The sequence below is a fragment of the Perca flavescens genome, chromosome 11, assembly GCF_004354835.1.
Source record: "Perca flavescens isolate YP-PL-M2 chromosome 11, PFLA_1.0, whole genome shotgun sequence".
NCBI lineage: Eukaryota > Metazoa > Chordata > Actinopteri > Perciformes > Percidae > Perca > Perca flavescens.
In genome coordinates this window covers 15,016,366-15,030,220 of record NC_041341.1, presented here as the reverse complement: position 1 = coordinate 15,030,220, position 13,855 = coordinate 15,016,366, and the positions used below count along the sequence as shown (strand labels likewise).

Genomic DNA, 13,855 nt, shown 5'->3' with positions numbered 1-13,855 from the left:
TCTGTGAGGGGGAGCAGGAAAGGTGGTTGAGGAAGTGGTGACGGTATTTTTCTACGCACTCCCACACAAAACTCAGATGTGGGTAAGAAAGAGAGATCTGTAACATGTTCTCATTTTGGCATATCTAAAGTTCTCGCATAATACTTAAAACTGTGGGGACCATATGAGAAATGTTTTTAATAGTAGGAGAGCACACATTACAGATTTATTTATGAGTAGGTCCAATAAACTAATTAAACCCACTTATACACGTTCTAGAAAATATTTACGACTTCCGCATGTGTTTCTCTACATAGAGGAAGTGAAGGTTGCCGTTTTACTGCATTAATAACCACAACAGTTTTTCAAAAAGAGTTGACAAAAAGCATAGCTTATAGGTGAGGACATTTCCTTCACCCTGCACATATACACAATTAAACACTGATTCACCAAAATTATTTTTTACATTACTGTATTACACTACTGTATCACACGCATGTTAACAAGAAAGGTTACACCATTATTCAAAAAGAAAAATATAATACATATAGAACAATAAATCGTATGGAGTGTTCTCAAACAGAAGCAAAGATTTTGTTTGCTTTTTAATGGACCTCTACTGCATATATACATGCAAAATTGTCACAAAAAGTAAAAGACTTGTTAGTCATATTCAAACAGAGAGACTAAAATAGGCCTTTTTGAGTTCAACAGAGTGAACTAGGTCTTCTCTGCGACACTGGTTGTATGTATCCTGCAAGCTCAGCTGTGGTTTCTCTCAGGTGTTGCTGCTGCTGTTCTCAGCTGTCATTTTGGAGGAGGCACCGGAAGTATAGATGTAGTCTTTAAACAGGCTCAACACCCGCTTCTTGTAGGTCTTAATGGCAAAGAAGTAGATGACTGGGTCCAAGCAGCAGTTGAAGTTCATTAGAGAAACTGTGATCTGTGGGGAGAAGATGGCTTATGAATAGGAACAATTGATAGGGCATGTTTCAAATCAAAGAAACACAGTTCCTACCTGTAAGGACACCTTAAAGGCTCTCAGTTCCTCGCAGGTTGCCTGGTGGTGTATCTTTCTGGACATAAACTGCATAACGTTGAGGTGGTAAGGGCTAAAGCATATGATAAAGGTGAGGAGGATGAGGAGAATAATGGTGTTGGCCCTATGATTCCTCCTCGATCGACCAGTTACGGAGTTCTGCTTGGCTGCAGTTCGCAGCTTCAGGTTGATCTTGGCGTAGCAGCCCATGATGATGATGAGCGGACAGCAGAATGAGATGGTACAGGCCAGAAGCAGGAGATAAGGGGTGAAGCGGGAGCCGTCAAAGTTAAAGTACTCCATACAGGTTTGTTTTCCCTGGTGCTCACGCAGCATGCTGCGGAACATCAGAGGAGCTACCTCCAGGGATACCAGAGCCCAGACCAGGCAGGAGACCCTGCGAACCACCCTCACACTCCGCAACCACTGCAGCCTTTGTGGATGCACCATGGCCAGGTATCGATCCAGACTGATACAGGTCATGAAGCCAATACCTGGTGGAAATATAATGGATATGCAGTACAGTTTAGGCTTAAGGCATGCAGACCAGAATGGCAAATTAATTTAGGGTCATCACTCCATGACTTTGTAGAAGGTGTTTTCACCATCCTGGTCCCATTCTGATACTTTGGGTAAAAAGTTGGTCAACAAGCTTTTTATACTTATAAGTAATACTTAATAAGGTTGGGTGCAATTTTAATAAACTCATATGCTTAAACTGTCTCGTCCTATGTAAATGCTGACATCTTTCACACTTTGACAATGTAAAAATAAACTTAACTGAACCTGATGTGGACATGTGGTTGCATATGTGTAGACTCATGTTAAAACACACTCAAATATATGGTAGCGTATTAGCAACAGAAGCACTGATATTACCTGCATACGTATTTGCGAAGAAGAGAAGTGTTGTCAGTCTGCAGAGAATGTCACCAAAGGGCCAGTCAAAGTGACGGATGTAGTAAATAATTCTGCCAGGCAATGCCAGTGTGAACAGGGTATCAGATAGTGCTAGGTTGACCAGATAGATTGAGGTGGAGTTAAACTTCTGTTTCCTCTGGCAGATCACAAAGAGTACCAAGCTGTTTCCACTCGCACTGATAATGAAAACCACAGAGTAGAAAATTGGGAAGAGGACTACGGCAGCTCTTTGGTAGATAAACACATCACAGCTGCTCTGGTTTGGAGAGTTTTCGGCTGAGTCCAGGGTGATATTTTCAACAGCCATCTCACCTGTCATTTTGAGAAAAAGATGAAAATCATAAATCATTACAATCAGAAAACAACTGTGCATAATAAGCAAAGGAACATGAGACCACTGAGCTATAGATGAAGATTAACATAGTATAGTACTTACAACAAGAGATGGGCTCCCAAGTTAATTCACTGTTTATGCTCCTGAGTCTGGTGGTTGTGGTAGTAAACTGAGCTGTGATACTTGAAATCTTTTGAAATACCAAAAGGTTGGATGCAGTGTTCAAATCCCACCTCTTCTTTTTGACATCATATGTCTTTCATCCTAAAACCCCAGTAGTTAATTGATTCAGAGTGCACAGTAAACTGTTATAGCTTTATATTAACAATTTAACACAGATTTGATATATAGTCCAATAGTGTATTGTTTATAGTGTTAACTACTGTAAATAAATACAGACAAAATGAGAAAATGCAGTTTGTTTCTTGGAACATGATCACGTATTATGTTGATGACCTTGTGCTATTTTATTGTTTTTATTTTTTCACTTCAATTTACTTCATCGTTTTAATTTAGATTTTAATTTTACATCTCTCTTTGTAGCTCTATCTACCGTCAATAACAGAATATCTTTCAAAATGTCTACAAAGAAATATCTTGCCAGATAATAGGATAGGCACATACTTTGTACATGTATGTATGTATGTATGTTTGTATATATGTATGTATTTATACGTATTTATGTTTGTATGTATGTATGTCTGTATGTATGTATGTATACATATGTATGTGTGTATTCAATTTTTTCAATCGTTTATCTGTTTAGTCTGCTTGCTTTAGTATCACTTTATATTAGGTTTCTTTCTCTCTGTTTTCATGTTTACTTGGCAGCTAGTCTGTTTCAACTTCATCCTTAATTTCTTTCATTCATGTGTATCTATTTAGCTTGCATATTGTTTTTATATCTTAAGTTGTCTGTACTGTTAGTGTATGTCTGTATTGTATTACTATGTTCAGAACCCCAGGAAGACTAAAGGCACACCCATATTTTACTTATGGGGATCCTTAGTAAACAGTACAATATATATGTATATATTTTCCCTTTTTCTTCACAAGCAATACCTTCCGATTTGTATTGCCTTACTATTCACCTATCAGCTACCTTTAAAGGTCATTCAATTCCACTGACCTCTATCAAAGCTCCTATACAAATACAATGTTATTGATGCATTTACATGTTCCTTATGTGAATGTTATACATGTAGGCATTTACATGCGCAGACCATATCACACTGTTTGACTGGCCATTTGTCAAATTTTCACATTTGTTGCTATTTTTCTTCAACACATCCACACACAGCCATGTGTTTTTGTTACTCAGGACATTGAACACTAACTACTGATGGTTTACTTTGTGGGTACTCACTTTTTGTTCCCAAATAGGAGGTGAGTCCCCATAATGGGACTGTGAGCACAGACCTTACAATGTGGTTGATACAAGAGTGCTACAGAGCACTTATGTGTGTTAGAGAGAAGGAAAGATAAATAGCTAGTGATAGCGAGAGTAAGCAAGTGTTGCTTCTCTGAATGCATGCAGTATCTATTTCAATGTGGTTGCTGTTTAACACATGACAAAAGCAGCTGTAATGTGATATGTACAGTGGCTACGAGTTTAATAAAACAGTGCACATATTTGCACTACTGCTTGCACTGGGTGCAGCGCATTTTTGAGAAAGGTTAGATGAAGTGATAAAATGTGAGGTTCTATAAAAAATGTTCCTGCCTCTGAGGTTTTTTAAGTTTGTACTTTATGTAGCTGAGGTGAAGGCAGGCAGGCAGGCAGGCCTGAGGTGGAAGCTCAAGTATTGCTGTCGCAATCCTGTGATGTGTGGATGACTGGTAAAACAGTTTGAAGAGTTTCACATCTTCATACATCTCAACCACCAACCCCCTAAAAAGATTAAAAAACGAACAACAATCCAAACTGAAAACACATGCTGTTAAATTCTGAGAATGGTTATGGTGGTAAAATTATGGCGAAGTAAGTCTGCTTCAGCAAAGGAAGAAGCAGCAGCTTCACTTCAAGCAAACAAAACCGAGTCAGTTTGCAAATTCTCACTACTCATTTCTTTTCTCAGTGAAAGACACTAATGGACAAAAAATACTCATTGGCTGATAGTTTACAGAATAGATCATCTGCTCAGAAGAGTTCACATTGGCATGACCTTTCAATGATATTAAAGAAAATAAGAGCACAACATAACCATTATTACACACTTAAACCTCAATCAGAATAGTGTGCCAAATCATATCAGTATTATAAGTAGTAAGACCAATAGCCAGAGGTGGAAAAAGTACTAAAATATTGTACTCAAGTAAAAATACCAATACTTTTTATCTGAAAAAGTACTCAAGTGTGGCCGGGTTAGCTCAGTTGGTAGAGCAGGCACATGTATACAGAGATTTACTCGTCGATGCAGAGGCCACAGGTTTGACTCCGACCTGCGCCCCTTTGCTGAATGTCATTCCTCCTCTCTCTCCCCTTTCTTGTCTTCATCTATCCTGTGGAAATAAAGTCCTAAAATGCCCCAAAAAATAATCCCAAAAAACAAAAAGAGGCGGTTCAGAATTTTGGACATAGAACCGCATTTCCAAGTTAGCCAGTGTGTTATTTATCAGTGGAGACAGTTTTCAACGCTTTTCATCCAGTCCTTCCAGGTGCAGAGTTCGCTGGTGCTAGGCTAGTGCAAGTCAACAGTATCTGCTAGCCTGCCATTAAAAGCAGTCTTACACAGTCCACAGTACATCAGAGGCAAATACATTATAACACCAGACTATCGATGTAAATGTCTGTTGATAAAATAATGTTAGAAATAAAACTACCCTTGCATCTCAATGATCGCATTACATTTTGAGGGACTAGTTTCTCAGCAGCGGCGGAATTTTACTTAGTTCCGGTTAGTAGTATTGCGCCAAAAAGTAAACAGAGAAGCGCCAGTCGGGAAACCTAGTAGTAGCCTAGTACATTGATATTGAAGCATTGGATTGGAAACTAAGGACTAGGCAACATGGTGATTCACTGTGCATTTAGAAATTGTAAAAATAAATCAAACAGATGGGCACCACAAAGTTTCCACAAATTTCCATTGCGAGATCCACAAAGGAACCGCTGCTGGCTTGGACATCAAGACACCGGCCGAAACTTTACTCAAGTGGCAAATATGTAGTGATCATTTTAGACCAGACAACTTTGAAAAACCCCGCAATCTAAAGGCCCACAAGTCACTGACAACGAATGCGGTTCCATCCGTCTTTCTAGATGCACCAACAGCTATGAACAGGTAATAACTTTTGGTAGGCCACTCTAGCTAATAAAGCTAGCCCCTTTCATAACGTTAGCCTAGCTGCTACTGATAGATTGAGACTGACAACGTTAGTGGAGATAACATTACTGTTAAATGCATTGTGGAGAGTGACAACGTTAGCTAACGGTATAGCTACACTCTTGGTAGATACCTGGCTGGGTTAATCGCTAACTTTTGGGAATTCCTGACAGAAAAGTCATATAAGCTTGGACAGTTTACATGCAAATTGCTAGCCTGTGTGCTTTCATGTACCGGTAACATTATGTGAGTTATAGCCTGGCAGAGTGGAATTAGTTGGAGCTTACAGCCGCAGGTAAATAAACTTGCGTGATTGTCATGTAAACCGGCTTTCTCAGTAGCCTAGGTAATATCACTCTGCCGCTGCTGTAGCCTATGCTACCAGCTGGGGAACAAGCCATGCAAGGATAGTTTTAATTCTAACATTATTTTATCAACAGACATTGACAGACACACTGCTTTTAATGGCAGGCTAGCAGATACTGTTGACTTGCACTAGCCTAGCACCAGCGAACTCTGCACCTGGAAGGACTGGATGAAAAGTGTTGAAAACTGTCTACACTGATACAGTAAATAACACACTGGCTAACTTGGAAATGAGGTCCTATGTCCAAAATTCTGAACCACCCCTTTAAGTAAAAGTTACTTACAAAAACTGTAAAATGGAGGGGGGGGGGGATTTAGCCAGTGTCCTACATATCTTGTCCTACGGGTGCTAGACAAAAATTAACAATGCCACGAAACATGTTTTGCTGATTGGCAATTTGCTATTAGTCATGAAAACTTCGTTTGAAGTACCAGTGCTCAAATACTTATCAAAACATGCTTCTGCAGATTAGATGTGGACTTATTGAATGCTGCCAGTTCAGGCACCTTTGGCAGGCACATCTGGCATTGCATGATGATACTATTGGCCCTCTTGAATTTTGGGCAGCAGAATTCGATGTTTCAGCTAGCCTGATCCACCTCCATCTCTTTCTCAATGTCATACAGAAATACTTGTAGTGTAGTGGTTCCAGGCGCGATTTTTTTTTCTTCCTTTAGGTTTTCGTTAGTCTAAGTTTTTTTTTTTATTCAGTAACGGATGGGATTTGTAATGTAGCGAAATACAATACTTTACTCAATACGTATACCAATTTTACTACTTGAACTACTCGTTACTTTCCACCTCTGCCAATAGCACAGTAGCCAAGCTAACAATAGAAGTACAGTAGAGGCACATTGGCTACAGTATCTCATCTCGCTTGCCCGCCAAAGCTCTCCAAGTTGGTGTAATTGAAATGGATGGCTGCTGGAAAGGCAAAAGGTCACTAATTGTCACCAGTCAAATGCGGTTATAATACAGCTCACTTAGGTCACAATAAGGGCTTCATGTAGACCAATGTCACCTGCAGGTTAGGAGCCTGCTGCACTTCAGGCCTACATTTCATGCTCCATTAATTTTGTGCGCACAGATAAACATCTCGTACCATCTGAACGGTGTGCTGGAAAAGGAAAAGACAAGTCGTTTGTTGAGCGCTCGCTAGGTGTCCTGGGGGTCTCTCAGTGTTAAATACAGCAGGAGAACAGGAGGACATGGAAAGAAGGAGACGATCACTTCTACTCATGCATGCCCTTTGTATTCTCACTACCCTAAATAAGCAATGTAAACCCATCCAGAGATTTTAACTATGAATTATTCAGAGCCACATCAATAACTTTTACCTCCCCTCAACCATAATACATATCTGTGCAATCCTGCTCCTGAGGAGGATTTTAAAGTTGAACGGAAAGCTTGAAGCTGCAACAATGCCCATTTCCTTTTTTTTGCAATAACCATACACTTAAATACCTTAATGTTATCCAGTTAAAAGGACTGCTTCGAAAATGTCACATTTTGATTTACAGTTTTCTATGTTATACACAGTATCACACCACCACTATGAAAGTGGTGCACATGGACGTGTAGTATGTTTGCAGTTTTCTGGGTTGATGGCTGTGTGACATGAAAGGTCTTAGGAAATTGAAAGTGACGACCCAGCATGGAACATGCATGGAAGTCACTTCTCAGAAATGTGACCTTTTTCTGGTTGTTAAGTCAGGGGTGGGAAAAAAAAAAAAAAAGGCAGGGAGGACGGGGGGAACAAACTGATTTGAAGAGAATTATACAATAGTCAATGGTGCAACTGCAGCCCATAAAAGAACACCCCAGAAGGCATATCGTTTTAAACACACCCTCATGGTGGAGGGACGACCAGTGGTGTGTTGGTGAGGCAAACTGGGAATGACTTCTGGTGTCCACAACATGTGTGGAATAGCCAGCATGGTTTGACAAATGATGCCTAACCAAATTTGGGATGTTTTTTGCTGCCAAAATGAATTGTGTATGAAACTTCCCCCACATGTTTGAAAATGATGTCTGGTTTATCAAACCAACTTCACTGTGCTGCTGTCGACCCAGTCAGCAGCCAGATAAAAGCAGTGTTGGTATGTATTGATGGACAATTACTTTTTGGTGATAGTGATTTTTTACACATATACATAGACTTTCAAAAAAACACTGTATGTTCATGTATACAGTCGCAATGGAGGCTTCCAGAGTTGCTAGAGAGCTGCTATAAAACATACCACCACTAGAGGGGGTGCAATCATTACGAATCAGAAACATAAAATAATACAGTGCCATTACAGTGAAGAATAAAATTAATTTGAACAAAATGTTTCAGGTTTTAACAAAAACAACCTTCATTTACATTTACACTCTACACTTAATACAAAGTCAGTGTAGTAGTGTTAAAATTGCGTGCTTATGTGCATTTATGCATTTGTCTGTATGTGTGTGTGTGTGTGTGTGTGTGTGTGTGTGTGTGTGTGTGTGTGTGTGTGTGTGTGTGTGTGTGTGTGTGTGTGTGTGTGTGTGTGTGTGTGTGTGTGTGTGTGTGTGTGTGTGTGTGCATAAGTAGACTGCTGGACATACTGCAGGGGACTCCTGCATTGTCAGAGGGCCTCATGTGGCTCGTGTCTGTTCTCATCATCACCATCCCCCCCCCCCCATGCATCAGCCACCGCCTGCCCAGCTCAGGCCCCGTCCCTGCTCCACCACGCTCGCGTGAATACTCTCCCTTCACACTTTGCTTCTCGTTTGTCACCTTTACCCCTGATGAGCTATTTGTTGTTTTTCAGTTAACACTTTTAAACCCTTTGCAAGTATACTGCTTCACTCTGCATGCCTTATTTGGTGTGAGAGCAAAACAAGAGCAATGCGATGAAGAGAGAAGTGTTTGAGGCTGTGTGCGTGTGAAGGACCATCATTTTATGCTGTCACAGGTGTCTATGGACAGAACGAATGTCCACAGTCCCTTTCATTCATAGTGAGTCTTTCTTAATCTAACATGTCACAGTGTTGACACTAGTGTAGCTGGTTGTGAAAAACACACACCAGCTCATTGTGCCTAGTGTCCATTTGAACTGATTATGACTTCACACTCATGAGCATGCTGTGAACTACACCTTCCAACCACATTTAGGAAAGTCTCATGGTACACAAACTCATTGGTTTGATGGGCTCATCACACATATGCGTAACTCACAGAAGCACCCACATATGGTAAGCTCTGTTTGTCCTATACACATTGAGGGATTCTTGATTGATAAAACCTGAAAAAGGCTTAAGTTTAATGACTTTTAGAGGACTGATCATTGGTGCCAGAGGCATCATTTTTTTGTACTTCAGAAATTGCTCCTGGGTTTTGAGCATTTTATCAAAAAGACTAAGCTTTGTTGGAGCTTCAGACAAAAAAAAAACGTTGCAGCACAATGAAACACATATCAAGATTTGAAGGTCCAATTCTGAAAACCACTGCTAAAAACCAAAACATGGGCCAGTACTGTCATTTAATGATATTGTACTGCAGTATAAAATAGCTTTATTTTATATTGAAACCATAAAGAGTATAGCAAAGAGCACTGTAAAGTTATTTCTCAAAGCCTTCAATGTTGTTTTTACTAATCATTTTACTTCATTTGTGAGTTCTATAGCCATAAAAATCACTTTGCTTTCTATAAGATGGAATTTATATATTTTGTATACTGGTTTATACGTTATGTAATGCTTGTTATATGTTGTTTGTTGTTAAGTTTGTATCTGTTTTGATTGTACTGTCTATTGTCTATATTGTCCTTTTAGCTCCCTTGCCCAGGGACCACAGATGTAAATTAACTGTATAGCTAACTCTGGTACGGGACTTGAACTCTGCATGGTCCCTGACAAATAAACTAATAAACTAAACTAAACTAAACTTTCTAAGGAAATACTAGTAAGTGTACTGAAATTGATCAAAACTCAAAAAGATCAATTCAGAGGTTTGCTTCAATGCAACAAAACATGGACAAAACCATTTCAAATCAGACATTGCTGATGAACTTATATTTAAAAACAACTCTTTTGACTAGACAAATCACTTACGGTATCCTCTATATATTCTACTATTTTAGATGAGTTGTATGCTAAGTGTGCACTTTTACTTGATTAACCTAACTTCCATAGAGCTACAGTAACTGGGAATATTTAGTGTGGAACAAAAATGTTCATATTGCAAAACAAAATAATTAGAATCCTACATGTACATTTCATTTACAGTGTTTGGTTAACAAATGAACTAATGCAGTATAAACTCATGCATATGCAATATATTTTGAGTTGATAAATACTGAATAATGAATACAGGGCTGGAATTGTAGTCAACACAAACAAAAAAAAACATGTTGCAGACACAGACGCAAGACTTTTTTGTAGTTTGACTGACTTAATCAGTTTTAGATTACTTTGTTATCAAAAAATAGCGTGGTACATTATTGATCCTCATGCCAATTAGCCCAATCCCTTCCATACAGTAGGTGGATCAGAGGTCAGAGGTCAGCTACAGCACAGCACCCCTGGGGCTGGTAAGGCTTTAGTGACTCAGTTAGGGACTGTTAAGCAGCATGGATAGCCTAGTTTCACAGTCTAATACAGGATCTGAAACCAGCCGACAGGAGGTCTCACATAACTGTCTAATGTGTACTTCTGTATTTTCAAAAAGAAAAGATGAGCAATGCAGCTGTGCAGCACCATCTTCAGGATCTACAGTAAAATAATCCTTCCAGCTCTGAGCTCTGACTTTTGGCCTCTGATATTTCCTTCCCTACCAGTGTTTTTTAATTTTATTTTATTTAATTTAATTTAATTTTATTGTATTCTCTATCATTTTTGGTAATGTTTCACTATACAGGTACGTACAGTATATGGCCTGGATTGCTTTTGTGCCTTTGTGCTGTCTCTGATTTGATTTGGTGTTCAAGGTAATGTGTGCATCTTTAAAAAATAATATTTTAAATTTTGTACTTTCTTTTCAAATCTAATGAAGCCTGAAATGCAAGCTTTAAGTGCAAGAAATTCCTAATAGCTTCACGGCTTCATAGATAAAAACCCATGAACATGAGGTCTAACAAATGATGTCCCAACAACTGCTGCAATTTTTTTTGTCTCTGTTCCTCTTCACTAACGTTACCACAACATGTACATACTGCACTTAAACAAAGCCTGTATTCATCTGTGGTCAGTGACTGAGGCGGCGTTTGAAGATGTGGCCTTGTTCCACGGTCCGTGCCGGGGCAGGTTTCCAGGTCATCTGAGGAGATGTGCATATTGTGGATGTTATCTCGGCTGTTGTATTATTGTTTTATTCAGAGGGCATGGACTAATTATTTCAACAGCTCTCTTCATTCGAGAGCAGACTGACAGTTGCCGTCATCGGAGTGATCAGTCTCTTCTTGGACTCGGCTGAGGCTATTTGATGTATATTAACAATAATTGGTGCCACCGCCACAATGATGTTTAGTAAACCTTTGTGCTATTTTCCAGGAGGATGCCCATGAGGAATTTTTGAGTAGCTGCTCAGTTTACAGAGACGCCTTCAGAGTCAGGACAGATTGGAGCACTGCTGTCCTCTGCAGATCAGAGACACCACAACCTAATCATCATCACATACAGTCTTTCTCGTTGTCTTGTTGTCTCTTCTGATCAACAGAGAGGCTAATATCTACCACATGCACTCCAGTTCCATTACTGTAACATTTCATCTACTGGATCATATTGAGCGAGTCAAAAACAATGTGGCATTTGTTATCATAAACAAATGTAAAATACCTATGGGCTATCATTAAAGAGAGAATTAACCCGTTGTGTAATCTTGACATGTGAGAAAGTCATATTTATTAATAAATTATGTTTATGTGGGTCATAAAGAAGATAATGAATAAAACCTTCTTTTTTTTGCTGTCTATTATATGAAATAATATGATTTGTTTGCAGTTAGAAGAAGAACAAATACCCGTAAATACAAATAGAATTGTGATCAAAAGTCTACCCACCTTTTCGAATACATTAGTGACAGCAGTTTGAGAAGAAGTTTGCTGACAAGATAAAGGACAAATGGAGTTGTTATTAATTACAGTTTTATATTTAGATAAAATGGATGTTGTTCTTTAGTCAATCAAATTTTGTTACTACTTGTCCACTATAGGATGCCTTGTCATTCTTGGTGGATGATAGGGCACAAACTTTGTATTGTTGTCATGTTTGATTCTGTGGTACAAGTATATGTTATCTTGTTAGGTTCTTTATGATCTGGCAACCAGGGCTGATGCAGTGAGGTGGCGGTGTCTTAAGTTCCAGCATCTAGCAGTGACTCCAGCAGGTTTTGAGTCTGCCAGATTCTACAAGTGAAAGAGAGGCAGATGTGTGGTGACAGCACTACGCTCATTAGGCAGAATCAGTGTCACACTGTGACAACTGGCCAACTTGAGGCTTCTCTCATCACTCAGTACTTACCCCATTCAGCCACGACCAGCTCAGACTCTTCAAGACCTCATTTTAAACCATTAACTGTTATAGCTTCTCTCTTGTGCCTAAAACAGCAGCTTTTAGGAAAAGTGTCTTCTATGCCGATAAACAAATTTTCTTGTTACCTTTGAATACACCATCTCCAGCCATAATATTGATCTAAATCTTTAACCAACTTTTTCTCGACACCAATCTTTGATCCCAGTGGTATCCCTGCCTCTGACCAGTGGTCTACCCCTGCTCCACAATCCCAGCTGTGTGGTCAGCTCCGGCCCCTCAGGGCCTCCGTCCCTGGGCTGAAGTTGTGATATCTATTTCAGTCCACTAGAGACCAGACAGCCGCCACTGTGGCTCCAGAGAATTCCCTGTCCAGCGATTACTGATGGTTGCACTCCGCTCATATGCTTTAGCATCTCCTGTGTCCAAACTGCTTAGCATCTGATGGGTCGCTCTAAGCCATTAAGGCCAGTTTGCAATTATAGATGTGTGGCTGCTGGACACAGAAACAGATGTGCTTTGATCTATTTACGGTAGGATGGATTTGGGTGGTGGGGGGGGTCATAACAGCTTACTACCATGCGTGGGTCAGCTCACGCACCTCTGACATCCCTTGTCTTTCAGTTCACTTGACATGCACTTGTGTTTTTCAATCAGCAAAAAGTTTAGTGATGAATGGGCATTAATGGAGAACAGCGATAGCAGCTGCTCTTTGTGTGTATGTGTGTCAGCAGCACTGATACATAATCAAGTATGTGTGAATGTACTCCATGCGTGTTGTATGCCTTTAATCTGCCTGTGCCAACCACAACCAAGGTGGTGAGGAGGTGAGAGCTTGCTGAATGGAAATTTGGACAATCCTGTTGCACTAAATTAAAGGGAGCCAATTTGAACCCCATCTGTTTAAGCATTAAAATTCACCAAGGGGCAAAATAGTTAGTGTTGCAGTACATTTTTAACACCTTGTCTCCTTTTTTCCCCCTCAGCTTGAAATGCTTTGGGTGGTGAAAAATGGAAAACAAATGTTCTGTTGACAGCTTTCTTATGCCCAGGGTGTGTGCGTATTTATATCATAAAGGTGCCAACACATCCTGGTTTTACAGGCTGACCATCGCTGGGAGGAGAAAAGAGGGGGACAAAGGGGGGTTATCCTGTAGCTCATTCTGGTAATTACTAGATCAGTGATGAATAGGCCTTGATAAGCCTGTGACAAATTAGCTTACAAATACGTCTGCTGGGGTGTGAAATTCTTATTCATTTTAAAAGAATTTAGCTTTATAATCAAAGTAGGACATCACATTGGAACCTGCTGATTGCATGTTAGGTCCTGGTTTGACACTGTGGACCTGGATTGCATTAAGATTGAGGGCATGGCTGTATGTACTGTTGCTCCTGTACTG

At 39.7% G+C, this 13,855-nt stretch overlaps 1 protein-coding gene across 2 annotated transcripts; it reads right to left on the bottom strand.

Moving 5' to 3' along the window:
• Nucleotides 1-680: 680 nt before the first annotated feature.
• Nucleotides 681-2,419, bottom strand: si:ch211-184m13.4 (G-protein coupled receptor 183). Of its 2 annotated transcripts, XM_028591994.1 has the most exons (4): nucleotides 2,376-2,419; nucleotides 1,898-2,251; nucleotides 998-1,512; nucleotides 681-922 (listed from the first exon to the last, which is right to left on the bottom strand). In XM_028591994.1, the coding sequence occupies exons 2-4, from the start codon at nucleotides 2,244-2,246 to the stop codon at nucleotides 758-760; spliced, it is 1,029 nt and encodes a 342-aa protein (XP_028447795.1). In that variant the 5' UTR covers nucleotides 2,247-2,251; nucleotides 2,376-2,419; the 3' UTR covers nucleotides 681-757. The 2 variants fall into 2 exon arrangements, with proteins under 2 accessions (XP_028447795.1, XP_028447794.1); XM_028591993.1 differs by lacking the exon at nucleotides 2,376-2,419 and having other exon boundaries at nucleotides 1,898-2,258.
• Between the last annotated feature and the right edge of the window lie 11,436 nt (nucleotides 2,420-13,855).

Excerpts from the sequence above, each read along its gene's own strand:
- si:ch211-184m13.4 (XM_028591993.1), bottom strand. The coding sequence starts at position 2,258 with ATGACAGGTGAGATGGCTGTTGAAAATATCACCCTGGACTCAGCCGAA. Across the intron at positions 1,513-1,897 it reads CTTCGCAAATACGTATGCAG|GTATTGGCTTCATGACCTGT; the intron begins GTAATATCAGTG and ends TATTTCCACCAG. Across the intron at positions 923-997 it reads CCTTTAAGGTGTCCTTACAG|ATCACAGTTTCTCTAATGAA; the intron begins GTAGGAACTGTG and ends TTCTCCCCACAG.